This window comes from Siphateles boraxobius, unplaced genomic scaffold, assembly GCF_051911475.1.
Source record: "Siphateles boraxobius isolate OS27281-9 unplaced genomic scaffold, OSU_SipBor_1 68, whole genome shotgun sequence".
In the NCBI taxonomy this organism is placed as follows: Eukaryota; Metazoa; Chordata; class Actinopteri; order Cypriniformes; family Leuciscidae; genus Siphateles; species Siphateles boraxobius.
This window is the reverse complement of record NW_027509195.1, coordinates 999134-1023581: the sequence shown is the minus strand read 5'-3', so window position 1 is coordinate 1023581 and position 24448 is coordinate 999134. Positions and strand designations below refer to the sequence as shown.

The 24448-nt window shown below is 38.6% G+C and overlaps 1 protein-coding gene across 2 annotated transcripts in view; it reads right to left on the bottom strand.

Annotated features, from left to right (window-relative positions):
* Positions 1-1768: 1768 nt before the first annotated feature.
* Positions 1769-24448, bottom strand: part of nkain4 (sodium/potassium transporting ATPase interacting 4) — a 60915-nt gene continuing 38235 nt past the window's right edge. The window contains exons 5-7 of one of the 2 annotated variants that reach the window (XM_077214150.1): positions 12583-12643; positions 7522-7606; positions 1769-4895 (exon numbers count right to left, since the gene is read on the bottom strand). In XM_077214150.1, the coding sequence (XP_077070265.1) occupies positions 4886-4895; positions 7522-7606; positions 12583-12643 (156 nt within the window). In that variant the 3' untranslated portion in view covers positions 1769-4885. The remainder of the gene's footprint in view (positions 4896-7521; positions 7607-12582; positions 12644-24448) is intronic. The other variant, XM_077214151.1, reaches the window with a different exon arrangement.

The following is a 24448-nucleotide window of genomic DNA, read 5'->3' as shown; positions in this document are numbered from 1 at the left end:
CCATCTACTGTATCTCCATCCATCTATCCATCTACTGTATCTCAATCCATCTATCTACTATATCTCCACCCATCCATCTACTGTATCTCCATCCATACATTTACTGTATCTCCATCCATCTACTGTATCTCCATCCACCCATCCATCTATCCATCTATCTATCTATCTACAGTATCTCTCCATCCATCCATCCATCTACTGTATCTCCATCCATCCATCTACTGTATCTCCATCCATCCATCTACTGTATCTCCATCCATCCATCCATCCATCCATCTATCCATCTATCTATCTACAGTATCTCTCTCCATCCATCCATCTATCTATTGTATCTCCATCATCCATCTACTGTATCTCCATCCATCCATCCATCCATCTATCTATTCATCTACTGTATCTCCATCTCTCCATCTACTGTATCTCCATCCATCTAATGTATCTCCATCCATCCATCCATCTACTGTATCTCCATCCATCCATCCATCCATCCATCTATCTATTGTATCTCCATCATCCATCTACTGTATCTCCATCCATCCATCCATCTATCTATTCATCTACTGTATCTCCATCTCTCCGTCTACTGTATCTCCATCTCTCCATCTACTGTATCTCCATCCATCCATCTATTGTATCTCCATCCATCCATCCCCTGTATCTCCATCCATCTACTGTATCTCCATCTATCCATCTATTGTATCTCCATCCATCCCCTGTATCTCCATCCATCCATCCATCCATCTACTGTATCTCCATCCATCCATCCATCCATCCACTGTATCTCCATCCATCCATCCATCTATCTATTGTATCTCCACCATCCATCTACTGTATCTCCATCCATCCATCTATCTATTCATCTACTGTATCTCCATCTCTCCATCTACTGTATCTCCATCCATCCATCTACTATATCTCCATCCATCTATCCATCTACTGTATCTCCATCCATCCATCTACTTTATCTCCATCCATCTACTGTATCTCCATCCATCCATCTACTGTATCTCATCCATCTACTGTATCTCCATCCATCTACTGTATCTCCATCCATTCATCTACTTTATCTCCATCCATCTACTGTATCTCCATCCATCCATCTACTGTATCTCCACCCATCTACTGTATCTCCATCCATCCATCTACTCTATCTCCATCCATCTACTGTATCTCCATCTATCCATCTACTGTATCTCCATCCATCTACTTTATCTCCATCCATCCATCCATCTACTGTATCTCCATCCATCCATCTACTGTATCTCCATCCATCCATCTACTGTATCTCCATCCATCCATCTACTCTATCTCCATCCATCCATCTACAGTATCTCCATCCATCTACTGTATCTCCATCCATCCATCTACTGTATCTCCATCCATCTACTGTATCTCCATCCATCCATCTACTGTATCTCCATCCATCCATCTACTGTAGGCCCTATCTCCATCCATCCATCCATCCTATCTATCTATCTATCTATCTTAATCAAATCAAAATAATCCATCCACAAGAACATTACATTTTATTTTTCTACTATATATTAATTATTTTTAGTTTCTTGAAATCTCCTGTCCAACAGGTTGCATGGCTGTTTGGTTAGATTATGGTTTGGTTAGACTCTTGTCTTTGCTGGAGTGTGTGGACTCTCTTGAAGTGCCTTGGAATATTTTGTCCATGCACCTCATATGGACTCATTTCAGGCGCGGTGAGTCCCTATTCGTTAGATTACAGGACAGCATCATCTAACAAAAACAAGACATGTGGTCAGTAGATGAAAAGCAGACTTTTATTAACAAACATCTATTTACACTGTGGTCAGCAAACACGTGTTGATGGACAGGCAGTCAATGTAGAACTATATGGAGAAAAGACTAAACACAGGAAAGAGATATAAAAAGGGCTTAAAAACACCTGTAACAAGAGACAGAGCCATTAAGACGAGGGGGGAAAGGTGTGATAAAAATGTATATCATTCCTTTTCTCATTAGAACACATACGCAGAAGACTATCATTGCTGGCTTATATTCAATATCCTAAAATCTACAATTACAAATGTACATGGATATTTTCAGAGAGTGGTACAAAATGTTCCTGTTCCTAGAGTTGAGATGTTGTGTACAGAAGGACATTAAACACTAGGGGGCAGGATAGATCCATGGCCAATATGAAGACCTAGCAGAACACTGTACACCATTACAGCAAGCCGAAATTATTATGCTGAAGTTACATACACATAAAATAAATGCTAAAAAACAAACTTCCCCTGAACCCTTGCCATGTTTAAAAGTGTAGTTCACCTTAAATAAAAACTGTCATCATTTACTCATGTTGTTACAAAACTTTGATTGAACACAAAACAAGATATTCTGCAGAATGTTCACGCGACTCTTTCCCATACGCAAAGCAAAAAAAAAAAAATCATATGACTTCATAGCGCAAACATTTATGCAATCTGAAAATGCACTCTTGCAATAGGGAAACGTATTATATATAAAATAACACTGACGTGCGCATTCTTCAAAAGTTCTCCTACAGGACATATACGTAGAGCATTGGTGAACTTCTCCTTTAAGAGCATGATGTGCCCAGTTCCTTCACCATCAGGCCACAAGAACCCAAAATGTTGTCAACACAGTGCACAAATCTCATGATATGAAGCCTTCACATCTCACTTTAGAAAGAAATAGACAACCCCTCTCTTGAAAACATCACACACACACACACACACACTATGATACATGTTACGTTGCATGTCAGGTCAATCAGTTGTGCTTTGAGGTTTATGTTTCCAGTAAAAAGCTACAGTAGCTCTGCATCTACAGTGAAAGACATTGACAGCCACTCAAACGTTTTCAAATTCATATAAAGACATGCTGACAATTTGTTCACAAACAACTGATATTTGATTACAAGCACCATTCAAATGAAAGAACCCCTTTGTGTTTCATAATATCAGCCAGTCCTATAACAATATTTAAAAAATTCAGTTTGAATTGTATGAGGTTATGTAGTATATTGTACTGCCCAAACTAGTTTCTGTTAGATCTAAAGGCTGACTATACAAACACATTGTGCAATAAATGATGATTATTAACATTAAAAATACTGACGACATGTACAGTGACCCCAAAATGTCTGAACGCATAAGTCACACTTAAAATGGGCAAATTTCATTGCATCGGATACAAAATATCAAAGCAAGAATCATCTGCAAATAAAAGTGGCAAGGCGATTTTCAGTCGCTCTTAGAAGGTTCTATATAGAAGCTTAAAAGGTTCTGTCAGACGCATCATATATAGAACCTTTTAGGGGTTCCATCATGGGATCATTTTAATTGTAATGAACTAATTTAGTTTTAATTCATTTTTTGATTCAATTCAATTTTATGAATTATATTTATCCAATTATAAATTAAATGGCTAAAACATACTTTATCGCTAGAAAAAATTAAATAACCCATTAAACATGAAAGTATTATGCAGTCGTTTAAGACATTTCTCCTTATACACTCTTAAAAAATAAAGGTTCCAGAAAATGTTATCTACAGTGATGCCATCCATGTTGGGGAAAGTTACTTTTACAAGTAATGCGTTACAATATTGCATTTCTTCCTAAAAAAGTAACTAATTACATTACTTAGTTACTTTTTCTGTAAATGAATGTGTTACGTAAAAATGACCTTTTCTCACCTGGGCTCGGCTTGTTTGTTGTTTCACACCAAAAGATTTTGCTTATTATTATTAGTATGACTGAATTGGATCATCAAAGGTCACCAGCAAAGACATTGCTCAATAAAGTGAGATTAAATACATAAAGAGTTTTCATTTCACTGTTTTATTCATTTTGAGGAATACTGAATCTGTGTGAGATTAATAAATGCTCACATTTAGTCTAGAACTACAATAACCATCATGTTCACACACTGCACTCTGCACTTTTATCATTTCTCTCTAAAGGAGATCTGTCAGTCAATAAATGGGAAAACAAAGTAACTTGCGTTACTTATTTGAAAAAGTAACAGATATTTTGTTGTAATTTTAAAAGTAGTCAGTTACTTTACACGAGTTACATGAAAAAGTAATCTGATTACATAGCCCGCGTTACTTGTAATGTGTTACCCCCAACACTGGAATGCCATAAAATAACCATTTTTGGTTCCCCAAAAAAATCCTTTCAGTGAACAGTTCCTAAAAAAAAAATTTCCCACTTTTGTGCAATGGAAAGGTTCTTCTAGGATGTTAAAGATTATTCAAGAAACCATCAATGCCCATAAAGAACCTTTATTTTTAAGAGTATTTAGAACCTTTTGGGCATAAAGTGTTCTTTAAAATAGAGTCACGAACCCGACTGAGTGCATATAACCTATATTTGATCTAACGTCGTGACATTCATACACTGTTTAGTGTGATTTGAGTGTCCAAATACAGGGATCACTGCATTAATCTAAAACAAAAAACTGAATCTGAAAGTGAATCATGAGAATGGTACATCACACTATGACATAAAACAATTTTCAAAAAAGCTAATTCTGTCTCGTATTTATATGTTATGCTTTCTTTGCTTCTATTTTTGACTAGCACAGGAGTTTAGCGTGCGTTGTCTTGTGTTTCTGGACCGCACCCCTGTCCTCCTCTCAATAGCCCTCCTCACACACACTAACAGAGCTGGACCTTCAGCAACTCAAGGGCACAGACCACACACAACACCGGTCAGCATACGGGACATTTTTGTTTAGATATGCTTTACAGCCACTTGTAGAAGTGTCTAAATGAGGCGATGGAGCGACTGTGTTTCGTCCGGAGCTGACACTCTTTTAAACAGAAGACGAGGAGCGGAGACGAGGAACGGGCAGAACGGCTTCTCTTCAGGACACGCTTTCATTTACGAAGACCTGAAAAACACAAACACAGAGAAATGTTATTAGATTTAACCGGTTTAACAGATTGATGGTTGCTGACGGTTGATATCTGGAGAGTTCTTCAGTTCTGTATGTCACTTTTTATTTTTACTTTATTTTATGGTTATTTTGGTATTTTATGGATAGTTTTGGTTCAATGTGAAAGTATACACTACCGTTCAAAACTTCAGGTCAGTAAGAAAACATTAATATTTTACTCTACAAGGATGCATTAAATTAATCAAAAGTGACAGTGAAAACATTTATAATGCTACAAAAGATTTCTATTTCTATCTTTCTATTCATTCAAGAATCCGGAAAAAAAATGTATCACGGCTTCCTCAAAAATATTAAGCAACTGTTTTCAACATTGATGATAACAATAAATGTTTTTTGATCATCAAATCATCATATTAGAATGATTTCTGAAGGATCATGTGACACTGAAGACTGGAGAAATGATGCTGAAAATTCCGCTTTGATCACAGGAATAAATTACATTATAAAATATATTAATATAAAAAAATGTTACTGACCCCAAACTTTTTACGGCACTTTTTATTTGATTTCATTTAAGAATTACAATACAATTGTATGGGTAAGTCATAATTGTTAAATGCGTAATAAAGTTTAGCACTATTTTACACTGAGAGGAAAGTTTTTATTCATATTATTGACTGTCATATTAATTATCAGCAAATTCATTGGTTTACTGGCCTGTTTTCCCACCATAGACATCTTTATCGGCAAAATCCATTTTCTGTCAACCTCTAATTACAGTACTAGAAGTTTAAACTTACTTCTCAACACACACACACACACACACACACACACCTGCTGGGTGATTTATTAAACTCCCTGAGACCGTGAAATGGTTGTGTATCTAGAGACAGGACAAGTACTTCTCTCATTTGCAACTAGTCTGATTAAACTGTCATGAAAAATGTCCCCAGGGCAAATATAATGTGTTTAGCACCTCCATGTGCACATATTGAAAAGGCTTCTTCTGCAGACGCTCATTACAGATCCTGCATAATTTAAGGCTTATTGAAATGAGGCCAGAGCCGGTCTCAGAGGGACCACTCCACTGATCCATATTCTCCAAACGCAAAAGATAAAACCACGTAAGATCCAGGTTATATCGCAGCAGGTAGAAATGAGAAAACATACTGTACGACTCTAAAATAAAAAATAAAAATCCCCAGATTAAAGTGTATCATTTGAACTAAACCACAAAAATGGCTTGCTCTGAACTTCTAGCTTGATGAGTACATGACACACATTTACACTTACATTTTCAGCCGTCTGGCTTGTGAAGTAATACAGATTTTTTTTTAAATTATTTCTTCAGAAGATGCTATTATTCTGCTTGGCACATAGCTAAGAATAAACATATGAGGAAAGTTGGCCATACATTGTGCCGCTTCTGGCTGCCAGCGTTTAAAACAAGATCTGACATTAACTGGTTTTGCGGCACATAAAACTATAAAAGTCCTGGCGTAGTTCTCGTGTTCAAAAATTAAATGTAACCTGGAATCACATGGCACTTTTCATGTTCAACTTATAGAGCTTATACTAATAGCCCACATGTAATATTTGCCAATAACAATACAAAAAAAACAGGTCCAAGTTGATATAAAAGTTCTTTACTGTTCGATTTAGCTTCAGACACTTTCACTAATCCTTCACTGGACAAGATCAGAATTCTTAATGAAAAGACTAATTAAGAACTTACACTAATTAAAAGAAAACTAACTTTAATTAATGCTTTAGATAAGGGGCAAGCAGGGACATGTGTGAGAGGATCTATGTGACGTAATTCACACACAGAGTATGTGACTGGATTCAGATTCACACATAAAGCTTCTTTATTGACATCGATAAAGAACTTTTAACATCCATGGAATCTTTCCCTTACACAAAAGGTTCTTTACAGTGGAAAAAAGGTTCCTCACAATTAGAAAATAATGGTTCTGTTTGGCCCTCGTCCTGCTCGCCACATTCTTTTAAGAACGGTTTACTGAAAGGCACTTTAGGGAAAAGATTCACAGCATCGCTGTGAAAACCTACTTTTGCAACCTTGAGTTTTAAGAGTGCGCACACACACACTTTTTTTTTAAAGACATTATTTTTATTTTGGCTGTAAATGTAACTAAATTTAACCTATGTTTTAAAATTTTAGATTTATAAGTTCTAGTACTTATATTTTTCATCATTAATGAAAAGATTTTCAAACTGATGATATTCCTAATTGATATTCCTTCTACACAGGCACGCACGCACACACACACACACACACACATGCACCTTCTACACAAACATGCACACACACACACACACAGCTTCTCCACACACGCGCACACACACTCACACACACACCTTCTCCACACGCACACACACACACACACACACACACACACACACACACACACACAATATACCTGTCTGTATGTCTATATCTCTCAGTCTCTCTTTCTCTCTCTCTCACACACACAGACACACACACACACACACACACACACACACACACACACACACACACACACACACACAAACACACGCACACACACACACGCACACACACACACACACACACGCACACACACACACGGGTACTTACTGATGCACGGGCTTTAACAGAAGATGAGATGGTTTCTCATTGACATGGTAGAGTGGGAATGGGTCAAATCCACCAATAAAATCAACTGAAAACCAAACAAAAGATGAAATTAAAGAATGAAAGAAATGAAACAGGACAGTGAAACCATGAAGAGAACAAATGAAACATGAAATGATAATCACTTAAAGCGAAAAACCATGATCAGACATAATGTTTGACAGAAATATGAATTAATGTGAACATTAACACTGGAATATACATGACACTTTAAATAAATCAAACATAATCATTAACAATGAACAGTGTCTCATGAGATTTGATATGCTCACACTGTAACTCTAACACACACACACACACACACACTCATGTCGTCTTGACTGAAGCCAAGTTTTATTCTCTGTATCTGAACAAGTCTCTATTTAATATAACACACACACACACACATCAGAATGAATAACAGGTCTCTGAATGAGTGATTTTCATGATCAGATGTCGTTCAGCCCAGTGTGATTGAGACTCCACACACTCTCTTCATTTCTAACTTATATACAGCAAGAAAAGAGCGAGAGACTCTCCCTGCGTCCCAATTCCAATACCAGCTATTTTAAATATAAATAAGTATGCGAGATTCAAATGAGCCCCAAAGCACAGTAGGTTGAACATCGTTTGTAAATGATGCATGATTTCTGCTGGGAGTTATATGCATCTGTTACCCACAACCCACTGCACTACAACGTTTGTTCATTTCTTTCCTTCGGAAACAAAAATGGGAGTTCTTGTACATACAAAGAAATATGTGTAATAATGAAGGTAATGATTTTAACACTTATTCAAAAGCACAGTCCATGAAAAACATCTGTGGTATCAAGATCAATATGATGGTGCGGTTATCAAAGTGCACACATTTTAGTGTATACTTCGTAGGTGAATATGGTGCAAGTGACCGTGTTTCAGCTGTAACTCATGAAAGCTCAAACAAACCTTTCAGTCGATCCATAAAACTGCGACAGAAGGCAATCTCAGGAGCAATTTCAGCTTCATGTTTACACACACTGAACATACAGCAGGGCTGGTTTGTTTATCACAAACAACAGGCTTTGAGCTCATAATGTGTCATTAGCGCTGGAGCTCCAGAAACCGTGAGCTGCGCTGCTATGTGTGGAATGCTGGGAAGGCAGAGGCAAAGGGACGACCTCACTCGAGCTTACAGTGTGAAACACACACTTCCAGAGCAAACAACCACGTCTAGACAACCACTATACTCATCCGCATGGTGCACGCCACTTTCAGGTGTTGAGGGTGAAATATTCAATATATGGCTATCTAATAATTGATAACACTTTATTTTCGATGGTCCACTTTAGATATTCTACTAACTATAAGTAACTTTGCAACTACATGTCAACTAACTCAGTATTAGTAAAACAACAGACTGGTATATGGAGAATAGAGTCATGGGCAGTGTTCGCACTCATAACCTATACCCTAATTCACTATTCCAGACATTAGTCCACTTATATAGTGCACTTGAGTAAGTGAATGAAAAAGAGTAAGTGTGTGGGACACTGAGTGTGTGGGAATAGATGGATGGATCGATGGTTCAGCTGCAGGCGCCATCTTCTGGCGAGACGTGGTAATTCATTTGACGCCCGACTATCACAGTGCATTATGGGTATTCTTTAGCCGTGGAGCGCACATCGGTTGTACACTCGTTATTGCAGTGCATTATGGGATTGAAAGAGTGCACTCGATAACGTCAACTACGGTTTTGAACACCAGTACAAATGGATGTCCCCTAAAATACTGCCCTATTTAAGGGTATAGGGGGCGATGTCACCTTGGTGTCAGTTTTGCTTTGCAGCATCACAGGTAGCGATCAGACAAATCCAGCACTCACATAACAAATTCTCTTTGACTCTACTGTGTGTGTGTGTGTGTGTGTGTGTGTGTGTGTGTGTGTGTGTGTGTGTGTGTGTGTGTGTGTGTGTGTGTGTGTGTGTGTGTGTGTGTGTGTGTGTGTGTGTGTGTGTGTGTGTGTGTGTGTGTGTGTGTGTGTGTGTGTGAGTCTTTCTTATGCCCGTCTCTCTGCTCTCAACTCTGCTTTCTGTGTCCTGCTTTCAACTCTCTCTCTCTCTCTCTCTCTCTCTCTCTCTCTGGACGGTGTAACATTTACATTGGGGAAGCACTCACGCTAACGTTCAGAACTACACTATTCTGACCCACTTTCATAAAAAGCAGCTCTTTTTTGAGTCTGCATAGGAATCTGCTGAGCGCTGATAACCAACCAGACACTCGTGCCACACACATTCTCTCTCTCTCTCATTCCCGCTCTGATGTCAAGCCAGGATTGCGTTTTCTTTTGGTAAAGGGAGGTCTCATAGAGAATCCGGGCTTAGATCAGTACCCAGGAGCCCACGCGTCCCCGTAGCCGGTGGCTGGGACGACCTGTCCGCTCTTATTAGATTAGATTAGATTCACACAAGTGACTGCAACTGCTTCTAATGAGCCCACGATAACAGCGGGCCTGAGACTACACACTCATTATGGATGCAAGTCATTTAAAACAGAAAGAAAGAGAGCGAGGGAGATGAGAAGGAAGGGCGAACAAGGTAGAGGAATAATCGATGATAAAAAATGAAGCCTGACACATTATTATTCAAATCAACTGCAGGGAGAGAGAGGGAGAGAGAGAGAGAAAAGGAAAAAGAGAGTAACAGAAAGAGGGAAACTTCAGAGGCGAGGAAGTGCTGTGGAGAAATGAAATCCTCCACTTCAAATGAGTGTGTAAATGAACCACACACAGCTTTGCATGATAGAAAATACAAAATAGACACACTGGGCTGATTATACACACACACACACACACACACACAGACATACACACTCTTGGACTTCCAACACCAACGTAGCATATGGAAAGGAAAAAGTTCTTTAGCCTTAAAAAATCTACCTTCCCTGCAACCACAAGTTAACAATCATCTCCTAATGTACCTAAAATACATATTTTAGGAGAAATACGGTATCTAAGGCAAAGCTGGTGCTTTAATGGAACATAACTGGGACGTCCACTAAAAATCCCATTAAATGGTTTAATAAGTTTTATTTCCTTACATTTATCCAGTGAAATGTATATACATATATTTTCAATACCCGAAAATCTAGGATTTATGTCACAGTCACAGACCTGATACCCCACTTGAGCTTGTTCCACGGATGAAAGCTATGAAGACACTTTCAAACACTTTCCAGCCACTTCCTTTGCACGCAGTTGATGCTCTGAAAGCTATGAAATGGCAGCTTGTTCTTCTGCAGCCTGAACAATTATTAAAGTGTGAATATTTTTAATTTTATTCTGGTGTCACTATTGTCCTGTGCATTGGGTTACCAGCACCAAGCCCAAGCCTATTCATTTACACCCACAATGTTATATTAAATTTATCATTTTAATCAACAGTACATTTATTGTTAACCTTTTACCATATGTCCCATTGTATCTCAATCATATTGTATCGTGAGTCCAGTATCGTGATATGTATGGAATCGTGACATGTGGGTAGAGGGTGAGACTAACATTATCACAACTGAAGACACCCAACTAACTGTGATTTGCTACTTACTATTGCAAATCCTTTTCGTTCTAGAGAGCATTACATTGGACAAATTAGTATTTGCCCCTGTGAACAAGACTGTGCTTTTATATTTCTTTGGTCTGGAAGAGAAAGATAGTCATTTTATACCCTCACATGTACTGAAAGTTTATTTTGCAAACTTTTAGCAGTGCACTAACATGGCCTTTAAAGATAACAGGCATAAAAGCCAGCAAACGGCCATTTGGATTTCATGTGGTCTTTAAATCCCATGGGCAATGAATAAACCTTCGAAGCAATAAAACGTTCCTCTGTGCGCTTATAATCACTTTACTGGTGGTAGATTTGAACAGAGCATAAATATACTCTGTGAATAGTTCACATGTGCGCTGCCTATAAAACACAAATAAGTCTGGCCACCTCCTGTTGAGAGATGACGCTCAAAGGCCATCAGAAAACAAAGGCAAACAGGAAGTGTAACGGATAAAAGTAGATTATTTCAGTGCAGTCGAGTCCCTCCTGTCAGCGAGGTACAGCTCTACGGGATATGTTTAGTCATGGAAATCGAAAGAACGGTAACTCCTACTTTTCTGGAACTGGGACACATTAATAATCAGAGGCAGGCTGCTGTTTAGCCCGTACAAACAGAGCAGTGGCTTATCTCATCCCACGGGCTTCACTCTGGTCCTCTCCCACTTAGACTATTCTGCCAAGAGCAAATATTCACTGGTTATGCACTGACAACTTTTTTTTATTGAAATGAAGTGCATTCCTATGGACCTAGTCAATCCATGAACGAAAGTCCAAAACAATAGGAATCAATCACTGCTAACAGTTGATGCTGAAAAGCACTTTGCTGATTTGGGGAACTATAATCTGATTGGTTATCTTTGTCTTTACTAACATCTTCCAAGAATGTCACACATACATACACACACACACACACACACACACGCACACACATGCACACCTGGTTCACTATCTTTGTGGGGACTCTCCATAGATGTAATGGTTTTTATACTCTCCAAACTGTATATTCTCTCCCCTTAAACTAACTCTACCCCTAAACCTACCCATCACAGAAAACTTTCTGCATTTTTACACGTTCAAAACAACTCATTCTGTATGATGTATAAGCTTGTTTCCTGACACACGTCCCCATGAGTCAGTGAGTCACACACACACCATTTTACAAAGTGCGTTTATTAATACAGTTTTTCTCACAAGTAGTGTACTCCCCTTTTTTCATATACTTCAACATTGATAATTCATATGGTTTAGATATATTTCTCACAAATCAGGCACATTTCTTTATAATAAAATGAAAAAAGTTACTGTTTTAGACACGTAAACGAGAAAGAAAGTGTAGGACAGGCATACATTTTTTCTCTTATCACACACACACACACACACACACGCACGCACGCACGCACGCACACACACACACACACACACACACAGTAAAGATACTCACAGCTGTCCTCCTCCTCTGTGATGACACTGATGACGTAGCAGGCGTAGATGAAACCCAGCAACTGAGGAGACAAACACAAATATGTCAGTGTATATCCACAGAGAGATGAGACACAGACAGCAAAAAGAGTGGAAAATCATGCTCACAAAACGTCAGAACTATCTTTTCACATTTCACTATAAGTCCATGTCTTCACCTGATGTCAGTATATCTTTATTCTGTAACTAGATGTGTACATTTTCTTTGTTTGCCTGTGCCAACGTAACCTCCATGACGTTATTGGTCTAATAAGGAAATAAGTCAAAAGAGTCAGACCCTATAAAGGAGGGATCGTGTTTCCACACGTTTATATTGTCCAACATTAAAAGAAATGACACCTCTCATCAAATTACTTGTGATGTTCCTTATTTGTCAAAAGCATCTACTAAATGAATAAATGTAAATGATTTGGAGGTATTATTCATTTCCATAGAATAAATGGTGTGGGAATAGTCACATAGCAAAGTTGAATGGTATAGTGTTAGGGGTTTATTGAAATCCCGAAGCATAAGTATGTTAAGCAGGAATGGCAGTCACATCTTATAAACCATTCATTATGAGAAACACATGGCCGATAACACATTACTGAAAGAGACATTAGAGAGAGTTTTACAAAGTCCTGTGCCAAGTGAACCGGGGACTGGTGTGTGTGTGTGTGTGTGTGTGTGTGTGTGTGTGTGTGTGTGTGTGTGTGTGTGTGTGTGTGTGTGTGTGTGTGTGTGTGTGTGTGTGTGTGTGTGTGTGTGTGTGTGTGTGTGTGTGTGTGTGTGTGTGTGTGTGTGTGATTGATGGCAATGGCAGTGCCACAGAGGCAGATGGCACAGCTCTGCATGAAAACACACACAGGGTAAACTCAACTCCCAAGAGCGGCACTATTCCAAAGCAATTAATCCGTCATTGGGCAGACGGCCAGGCGTACATGTACCTTGAAGAAAAAAAAAAGAATGCTGTGTGTATGCATATGAACGAGAGAGTGAGAGAAACGAATGACAACAACTTAAATGCCTAAATGAGAGTCTGTGAAGCCCGTGAGAGGCTGATAGTGCAGGTTTCTGGTGAGACACAGAGACACAGGCCTGTCGCTCCGGCATGGGATTAGGTGTGTGACCCAGGCAGGTGTGCCTGTAGAGGATGTGTTACTGGACGTGGCAGAGCGCGTGGGCCATGAGAATATCATTTCGGCGTCTCGGATGAACAAGGCCGTAGTGGTATTTTTGAAGGAAGAAAATCTGGTTCATGGTTTGATCGAGAGCGGGATATCGGTAAGTGGCACATTTGTTTCTGTTCAACCCTTAGTTTCAATCACGACGAAGGTGACGGTTTCCAACGTTCCGACTTTTATTCCCGATGCCGACATTGAGCGAGAGCTTTCTCGATTTGGGAAACTTGCCAGTGGAATTAGAACGGTTTCACTTGGTTGTAAGAATGCCGCTTTAAAGCATGTGTTGTCATTTAGGCGACAGGTGTATATGTTTCTAAAAGAACCGACGCTGAATATCTCTTTTCGATGTGTTTTTGAGGGCAAGTCGTACATGATGTACGCGAGCACGGGAGAAATGCGGTGTTTTGATTGCGGGAGTATTGGACATGTCAGGCTGTCTTGTCCTCATCGAGTTGAACCAGAGAATGAAGCAGGCCCTAGCAATACTTCAGATAAGAGGAATGAAAATGAAGTACAAAAGAGTAGTGTACCAAATGAAGCAGCAGTGGTGAATAATGAGGTTCAGAATGTGGATTCAAATTTGAAGGAAGGAATGATAGTAGAAGATCCATCCACTAATAATGAAAAAGATACAGAGGAAGCTTCTGGTAGTAAGACAAAACAGGGAAAAATGAAGAGAGTTAATGTTGTAACTGATGTGGCTGTTGAGAGAAGCACTGTGGTACAAGGGTCTGGACAGAGTGATACTGTGGTAAAGGGGCCTGAGCAGGGTGATACTGTGGAGAGTTCAGAGAATACAAGCCAGACGAATGATGACGTAAGCGGTTTGAAAGGTGATGTTTTGGAAAGAGGAAAGATAGTATCTTTGATTAAGAAGGTGCAATCAGAAATGGTTGATGAGGGAATGGATGATGATGGCAATGGTGGTGGTGGTGATGATGATGATGATGATGATGGTGGTGGGTTGTCTGATTTCTCAGACATGTCAGATGTTTCGCAAGTAAGCTGTGAGCAGGTTTATTCTCTAGATGAAATAAACAAATTCCTGGACGAAACCTTTGGAAAATCTGTTGATGTAAGTAATCATTTTTCTGATCTGAAGAGGTTTGAGACTTCTGTTCGTTATTGGCAGAGGAAGGTTGGAGAAGATGAACTCAGTCAGAGAAAGAGATTTCGTTTAAAAAAGTTTCTTGCAAAACTGAGAAGGGATAAAACCCCTATAAAACGTAAATTTAAATAATTGAATTAATGGTTTGCATATCACTCAGGATGGCTTTACTACACTCTTTATTTCTTTCTGTCTCTCTTTTCTTTCTCTTTATATTTTCTATGGAGATGATAAGGGTAGCCTCTTTAAATATTAACGGAGGGAGAGACAGGAGCAAGAGAGCAATGGTGGCAGAATTAATTAATATTAAGAATGTAAATGTTTCTTTTTTGCAAGAAACTCATACAGATTGTAATAATGAAGTAGAGTGGTGTAGATGGTGGGAGGGGGAGAGCGTCTTCAGTCACGGGTCAAACTTGAGTGCTGGAGTGGCTATTCTTTTTTCAAAAAATTTGAACTTGAGAATTTTGTCAACTGAAGAGATAGAAAAGGGTAGAGTTTTAATGGTTGCTGGGGAGATAAATGACTTAAAATTTATTTTCATAAATGTTTATGCTCCAAACAATGGCTCAGATCGTGTGGAAGTTTTTGGGAAGTTGCAGAGTGCATTAAGAAAATGTGATAATGATTCTTGCATAATAATGGGTGGGGATTGGAATTGCACTACAAATTTTCTGTTAGACAGGAACAGAGAGGAGTCTCATCCACCGTCTAGTAATGCTCTTCAGAATATTATTAATGAGTTTGACTTGATGGATGTGTGGAGGAACATGAATAAGAGAATTAGACAGTATACATGGGTTAAAATACTAGATTCTAATGTAACTGGAGCAAGATTAGATCGAATATATATAAGTAAAACAAGCATGAATAGAGTATCTAATGCTAACATTTTCCCTACCGGGTTTTCGGATCATCATATTGCAATCATAGATTTTAACATTATTACTTTAACACGCCCCAAGTTCTATTGGCATTTCAACACTAAGTTGCTGCAGGATAGGTCTTTTTGTGAAAAGTTTGGTGATTTTTGGAAATTGTGGAAGTTGAATAAAGGTAATTTTGAAAAAATAGCACAATGGTGGGAGGTGGGGAAAACACAGATAAAGGTTTTTTGTCAAAATTTTTCCTACAATACTACTGTGTGTGTTAAAAAGAAAATTGAGCAGTTGGAGAAGGAAATTATTGATATGGAAAATGTGATGGATGTAAATGTTTTGGGTGTATCTAATGATTTAAGGAATAAGAAACTTGAATTAAGATCCATCTTAGAGGAAAGAGCGAAGGGCGCTTTAATTCGAGCAAGAATTTCTTCTATCAAGGACATTGACTCTCCCACTTCTTATTTTTTTAATCTGGAGCGGAAAGTTGCACAGCAAAAGCGCATACTTCACCTGCGCAAGGAGAATGGAATCTTAACATCTAATCCGACAGAAATGAGGAAAATGGCTATGGATTTTTATGCTGACTTGTATGGACATACTGACTGTGATTCTGAGAACATGGCACAACTATTACAAGGACTTCCAAAGTTGCAACCTGGGGATAAGAAAAAGCTTGACACCATGATCAGCCTTAACGAGCTTTCAGATGCAGTTCAGCAGCTCTCCACAGGGCGTGTGCCAGGAATAGATGGTTTGCCTGCTGAATTTTACAAGACTTTTTGGACTGTTTTAGGTGAAGATTTTTATGAAGTTTGTTGTGAATGTTTTGAAAAGGGAATGTTACCATCTAGCTGTCAGAGGGCTGTGATCTCCCTTTTACCAAAAAATGGAGATCTGGGTTTTTTAAAAAATTGGCGCCCTGTTTCTTTGATGTGCTCGGACTATAAAATATTGGCAAAAGTTTTAGCCAATAGGTTAAAAAAATACTTGCACATTGTGGTCAAAGGAGAACAAACTTATTGTATTCCGGGTCGTACAATCATGGACAATCTGTTTTTAATAAGAGATGTTATTGATGTGTCTATTATTGAAAATTGCAATGTTGGATTTCTGTCTATTGATCAGGAGAAAGCTTTTGATCGGTGGGTCATGAGTACATTTTTAAAGTCTTGGAGTCTTTTGGGTTCGGGAATTGTTTTATTTCATGGATCAAGTTATTGTATAAAGGGGCTTCAATAATGCTTAAGATGGGGAATGGTTTGACTTATCCATTGCCGGTGAAAAGAGGTATTCGACAAGGGTGTCCTCTCTCAGGCCAACTCTATAGTCTAGCAATTGAGCCCCTGTTATGCAAATTAAGAAATGGTTTAAAGGGTTTTGTAGTTCCAGGTGACCCTAGGGAGTCGAGATGCTTTGTGTCGGCTTATGCTGACGATGTAACTAATTTTGTTACTGAGCAAGAAGATATACAAATTTTATGTGAGAGTTTGGATGTTTATGAGAAAGCGTCTACAGCTAAGGTCAATTGGGGGAAAAGTAATGGTTTTATTGTGGGCCAGTGGGGAAATGGTGGGCCACCTCCACTTCCTGGGGGATTGCATTGGGGAAGAGAAGGTATAAAAATTCTCGGAGTGTTTTTAGGAGTAGAAAACTATAGAAAAAAGATGTGGGAGGGTTTGCTGGAGAAGGTGTCTGCTAAGTTGTCTAAATGGAAATGGCTATTGCCAGAGCTATCCTATAGGGGTAGAGTTTTGGTTACAAATAACCTGGCCGCCTCCATGTTATGGCACAGACTCAACGTTTTAGAGCCACCAGATGACATTGTCAAAAGTATCCAGAGAAAGTTGGTGGAGTTCTTTTGGTCAGGACAGCATTGGATTCCTGCGTCAGCTCTATATCTTCCAACTCAAGAGGGGGGACAAGGTCTGATCGAAATAAGGAGCAGGATCAACACCTTTCGGTTGCAGGCAGCGCAGAGACTTTTGTATGAGGAGGACGTAGGGTGGACGGGTGTGGCATGCGCTCTGTTGAGAGGAACATCGAATCTGGGATACGACAAGCAGCTGTTTTTACTGCAAGTTAATGAGCTGGATTTGAATCATTTGACTTCATTTTACCAGTCCATGCTAAAGGTGTGGAACAGGACGTTTTCTGTGACCAGAGAGATTTTGCGACCCCAGGACTGGATTATGGGAGAACCCCTGTTTCATAACTCTTTGATACAAACAAACATTTTGTCCTCAAGCAGTGTGAGGAACTGTCTGGTCAGAGCGGGGTGTACGAAGATCGAACATCTAAGGGATGACAATGGGTGGATGACGGCAGTTTCAATTCAGCACAAGACAGGATTACGTTCTTTACGTCTGGTGGGTCGGATGCTGGATGAAGTGCGCTCAGCGCTGCCTGGAGCCTGCAGAGAAGCATTGGGAGCGCCTTCGCAGGGATGGAGCTACAGGTTTCCAGCAATACGGGTCTCTGCTGCACTGGAGAGGGCGGAGGGTGAAGACTCCTTTGTGTCCTTTAAAACTCCAGAGTTGGGATTATTTCAAGATCTTGGCAAAAAGGCATTATACATTGTGTGTGTTAAAGTGTCTCATCAAACTGTTTTGAGAAGAGTTAAAACATGGAGGTGGACAGAAGTGTTTGGGCCAGGCTTCAGAGGATGCTGGAGATCTCTGTACAAACCTCCTATTGAGAAGCGTACAGCAGATTTACAGTGGAGACTGATGTATGGTATAATAGCTACGAACAGACACGTGGCGCACCTGAATCCAGAAGTAGGGAGGGAATGTCCTTTTTGTGGAACGGAGGAAACGGTTGATCACTTGTTTATCCATTGTGGGAGGTTAGGAGGTCTTTTTAACTTTTTAGAGGTTTGTTTTGAAAGAATAGGTGAGGAATTTTCCTATCAAGTTTTTATTAGTGGTCCAAAGTACAAAGTCAGCGATAGAAGAAAAGTGGTTTTGTTAAATTACTTTTTGGGAACAGCCAAGATGGCAATTTGGAAGACACGTAAAAACAGGATCTTGGGAGCTGGTTCAGTTGATGCAGAGAGAGTTCTGAAGGGGATGGTGGCTGCTCGGATTAAAATTGAGTTTGCTTATTTCAAATTAGTTAATAATATTATGGATTTTTCTGCATTGTGGTCAGTGGGAAGTTTTTTGTGTGAGGTTGGGGAGGATGAAATGTTGGTTTTAAAGATGTAATGAAAGGGCTGTAATCTGTATTGATTGGATTGTGTTTTAATTTATTTTTAATTTATTTATGTTTTTGCAGTTTTTTTTTTGGGGGGAAATATTGGAATGATATATGATAAATGATCAAATAAATATGTTTTTAAGCCTCTCTCTCTCTCTCTCTCTCTCTCTCTCTCTCTCTCTCTCTCTCTCTCTCTCTCTCTCTCTCTCTCTCTCTCTCTCTCTCTCTCTCTCTCTCTCTCTCTCTCTCTCTCTCTCTCTCTCTCTCTCTCTCTCTCTCTCTCTCTCTCTCTCTCTCTCTCTCTCTCTCTCTCTCTCTCTCTCTCTACAATAGATGTACTGTTATAAATGTATTTAATCATTTTTACTGTTTTTGAAAGAAGTCTCTTCTGGTCACCAAGGCTGCATTTATTAGATCAATAATACAGTAAAAACAGTGATCTTGTGAAATATTTTTACAATTCAAAATAACTGTTTCTAAATGTAATGTATTTAAAAATGTAATTTATTCCTGTGATCAAAGTTGCATTTTCAGCATCATTACTCCAGTCTTCAGTGTCACATGATCCTTCAGAAATCATTCTGATATGATGATTTAATGCTAAAGAAACATTTATTATTATCATCAATGTTGAAAACAGTTCACATTTTTGTGGAAACTGACTACTTTTTTTCAGGATTCTTTGATATTCATAAATGTCTTTTGACATTATAAATGTCTGTACTATCACTATTGATCAATTTAATGCATCATTGCTGAATAAAAGCATTCATTTCTTTCCAGAAAAAATTAAATAAATAAAAAATCGGTAACACTTTAGTTTAGGGTCCATTTCTCACTATTAACTATAGTTGCATGCACATTACTAGGTTATTGGCTGTTTATTAGAATAAATTAATGCATTATTCTGTACGACCATATTCTACATCCATTAATCCTTATCCCACTACTGTAACTTAACAACTACATTAATAACTATTTATAAGTAGCAATTGGGAGTTTAGAGGTAAAATAAATGCTATAGTTTAATGCAAGAATTGGACCCGAAACCAAAGTGTGACCAAAAATTCTTACTGACCTCAAACTTTTAAACAGTAAAAGTATTTGTATTTTTATTACTATATTTGTATTGCATTGTGTCAGGGTCCTGTTGATCAGCCTGTTTTTTTATTATATATTTTGTGATAATAACTAGCTGATTGTACATTATAAGTACCATACAAAAACAGTGCTAACCGTAGAACAGGCTATTTATCATTCAGATATAAATATTAAATCTTTTGTTGAAGAACTTACTCTGAGACCATTAGACAAATGAAACCCAAATTTAATCAATTCAAAGCTAATTCCCGCTCGGGGGAAGAGTGAAAAAGACAGAAAGAACGGCTCTCCACATGAGACTTGACCGCTCTTAAGCCCAGATCTAGCGCACGACTCAGTATCTTGTTAATTATGGTCATTAAAAACCATTAGCTATTTTAAAGTCACAGTCTTAAAGCCAGGACCCTCTTCTTCACTCATCATCTTTCTGATTTCTTTCTGCTCTCTGCTGAAAGTGCTGCAGATTGAACCTGTTTTCTCTCTGTAATATTAAGCGTCAGTCCTGCGTTTCATGAAATGATCATTCAGGTCAAAGGTTAAGTTGCTGTAGAGAAGAGGATTCTGGGTCAATAGCCTTCAACTCCCTCAGGCTGTTTCCCATGCCAGCTAATTCAACGTTCAATCTCTCAGTCTAGTCTTCATAATGCCCTTAATATGAATAGAATTAACTCAACATTGTTTTTGTAATCATTGAGGAATTTGCCTTGAGCTTAAAACTAATCACAAAAAGGAAAATAATATATATATATGTGTGTGTGGTTTCAAATTTTTAAGCTTAGGAATTCAGCCAGAATCAGAAAAGCAAAGTGATCTCTTTAAAATGACACCAAAATTCAAAATCTGTTCAGCATTTTTATTACGTTCCCACAAAACTGCATTAGTAGTCTTTTTATATAGAAATGTTTTTAAGAAATTATCAATTATTTTTCAAGAATCTTAGACTTTCATTCTTCGTTTTATTACAGGATGGTTATATCACCTTGAATTCTTTCATAGGATATCAACATACATTTTAATTCAGAAACTGATTATGAAGTGTCTCTAAATAACAAGAAGTTGCTTGTTATGAATCTCCCCGAATTTAGCTAAATACATAGCAATGGATGGGAATAACTTCATAACTAATTGTGTGATGCAGAAAGACAGAGAGAAAGAGAGCAGATGATTGACAGATCAAACGCCGCTTCTATGCACACGACCTGGTTCTGTCATGATCTCAACAGTTATATAGCATTTCTGTCTGATCTGAGCTCTGGTAATACACACCCAAATAATGCTGGATATAAAACCAAGCCAGTCAGATATGAGGTGAATCACATTACAAACTTTCAGTTGAAGCAAAACAGTTTTTGAAAGTCATACAAAAAGACAAAGGAACAAGACTGTGTAGTGTGCACTTAACAGCTTTAGTGAGAGAAAGAACTACAGACCCATGAAGTATTGAAAATACTGAAATATAAAACTACTCATTTACAGGTGTTGATATATATTTAAGCTTATTGCAAAAATATGCGCACATATAGGCTACAAACATTTCAGTATTTTGAGAGCGTAGGGAGATATTCTCAATTACGTCATTCGCAGTGCTTCATGGGAGTGGGCGGAGCTAAAGAGCTCTTTTGAAGCGCGTTGCTTTTTCCGACTCTCTGATTGGTGTAATTTTTCCGCACAGCATCATGGGTAATATAGTTTCCCCCCAGGAATTCCCCTGTTAACCACTATTATTTAATAAATAAGCCGAAACACACTAAATAATGCAGGGTTGTTTTAACCAAATATGGACAAACCCAACTGTAGGGTTACATTTTTAAATAAAATGTTTAACCCAGTGTTTGGGATTGTTCATATTTAACCCAAATTTGGGTTGAAACAACCCAGCATTTTTTAGAGTGAAATAGCGCGGGCTGACGGCTTCAACAGAAGCAAATAACATATATTAACAACGTCGTAGTCTTTAAAGGTTTATAATTTATCATTAAAAATAAATTTACTTATGGAGAAAATTATTACTTTCGGAACATGACTGTCACACTGTCATGATATTGCTGAATATAAAGTGTTCTAAAGATACAAAAATCCCTTGTGAAAAAGTGTGCCTAATTCAATTGAATGTGCACTAGTACTTCAAATCTTAAAAAAACTGTACTTGCAGATAATATTATTGAAATAAAAGGCCACTAAAATGTACTTAAGAGTTCACTTTCACAACCGTTTCTTAACACACTTAAGTACACTTTTAAAAAGTTCACTTCGTAATAATGGTAAATTAAAAGTTTTACTTTAAAGTACATTTCAAATAATTGTTTTAATCTTTTGTCATGCTTTAAAGAAGTTAAAGTATGCTTAAGTGTGTACAAAGGATAACAAGAGCTGAGTAAAGAAAGCAGTCCTCTCTCCACCAGCTGGAGCATTAGTCCTATAACTACTCTTCCATTTATTATCTGCACTCACATACTGTTTACTGCCTTAGATTTAGCTGGCTGAAAGAGGGAGAAAGAGGGAGAGAAAAAGAGAATGAAAAAGACTGCAATAATACAGACCCAGAGCCCTGTGAATATACAGGCCTGAAACACGGACACGCGCCACAAATCCTAATGCTGCCTTTGACACACAACGTGATATTTGACCGGTTAATAATGAGTGACCGTGTCACCCTGCTGCGACAGATATGAGTCCAGCTGAATGACTGTGTGTGCGCCTCTCCATATACCGTACGCACACCCATTTATAGACATATAGCAGTTCTGATGTTGCCTGGAGGCAGATTTCACAGCCATATCTCATCAGAATCAGAGCAGTCTCAACATCACTTCACAAAAGTGCTCTCACTCACGCAAGCACTCTTACAGCACTTCACACACAACAGATCTGAGATAAAAAAAAACAGGAAAGAATATTCCACCTGCCATGCTAAACAAACGGCTCTCAGAAGTTTGCAGCCGGCCACGTCCAATCCAAAATCCACTTACATTCGTGTGTACATGGAAAGTGATTAAACCACCGCAGGGAGCGAGACACTTTGAAGTGAAATTTTTCTTTAATCATGTTCTCAGGCACGCAGCAACAGTCTGGAAGGGTGCAAAACAAGCTGAATTTGGGATACGTGACAGTTTTAAAAAAAAGATTTATTTTGGTAAATAAATCAAGGCCTTAATGCATTATATCTAAACAAAACAAAAAAATACAATGGAGCTTTTGGATGTTACATAGATTTTCTGTGTGGACTTGAACATCTATATTTCGGGTAAAATGTTCCGCAGCTATCTCCTCTCGTCTCTCCCTGGGGCAGAGAGCATGATGGGAAAGGAAGTGATGAATTCCCATACCATCCTGACAAGATATTCTTCTCTGTCTGAATCAGCTGCCTTATCTTGACTTCAGTGTTTAACTGAAGAGAGAAGCAACTGAGATATGAGAGGAAAGATATGCCAGATGAGAAAATTGTGAGATACAAAGATGGAGGCGGAATGAACTCATCCACCCAATAAAGCCCGATTTATACTTCTGCGTCGAACTCGGACCGTAGCTACGCCATAGGCTGTGTGTAGCGTGCGTACCCTCACGTGCACCTCTCCAAAAATGTAAACGTGTCAATTCTCTGCGGATGCAAGCGCTGTGATTGGTCCGCTAGAACCCCTCCCTCGGGTTGCACGTGCTCCCTCTGCACACGTCAACGGGGACAACGATGCAGAAGTATAAATGAAAACCAACCAGTCTATAGCGTAGAGGCAACGACGCAGAAGTATAAATCAGCCTTTAAGCTGATAAATTTAAAAGAGTAAGAGTGAAATCTGAGACACATACTATGACAGCGGTACAGTTTTTTTTAAGGCCTGTAAAAGGAGATCAAAATAACCATCAAAATATGTTGATTGTCAACATCAAGAGGTCAAATTAAATATTATTGGAGCTGCTTTATGAGAAGTTATAGTGCTACAATTGTCATTGAGGGCTGAAAAACAGAAGAACAGCAGGTGGCGTCTGAATTTTCCACAGGTTGCTCCCTCATGGCTCACACTAATGGGAAAACAGACGCTGGGAGGGATGTACATGAAGCTGAGCTAATGACTCTCGCAGTCATCTGTGGTGTGTGTCCTACCATACTCTCTGAAGGTCCTCTTGTGACTGCGAACTCTCAGAAGCAAGAAACATGACTATTCACAATAAGTGTTTCTGATAGTGACCCAGTTCTGAAGTTACACACACACACACACAGAAACGTTTATGAAGTATCTGACTCAACTCTGTCTCGCTTGCTCTATCGTGTGCTCTCACAATCCCAAGCAACAAAATTTCACACACAGGGGACAAATGTTTCTCTCACAATCTTGCCTGCCACCACAAACATGTCTTGCCGGGTGGGTGAAGTTTTTT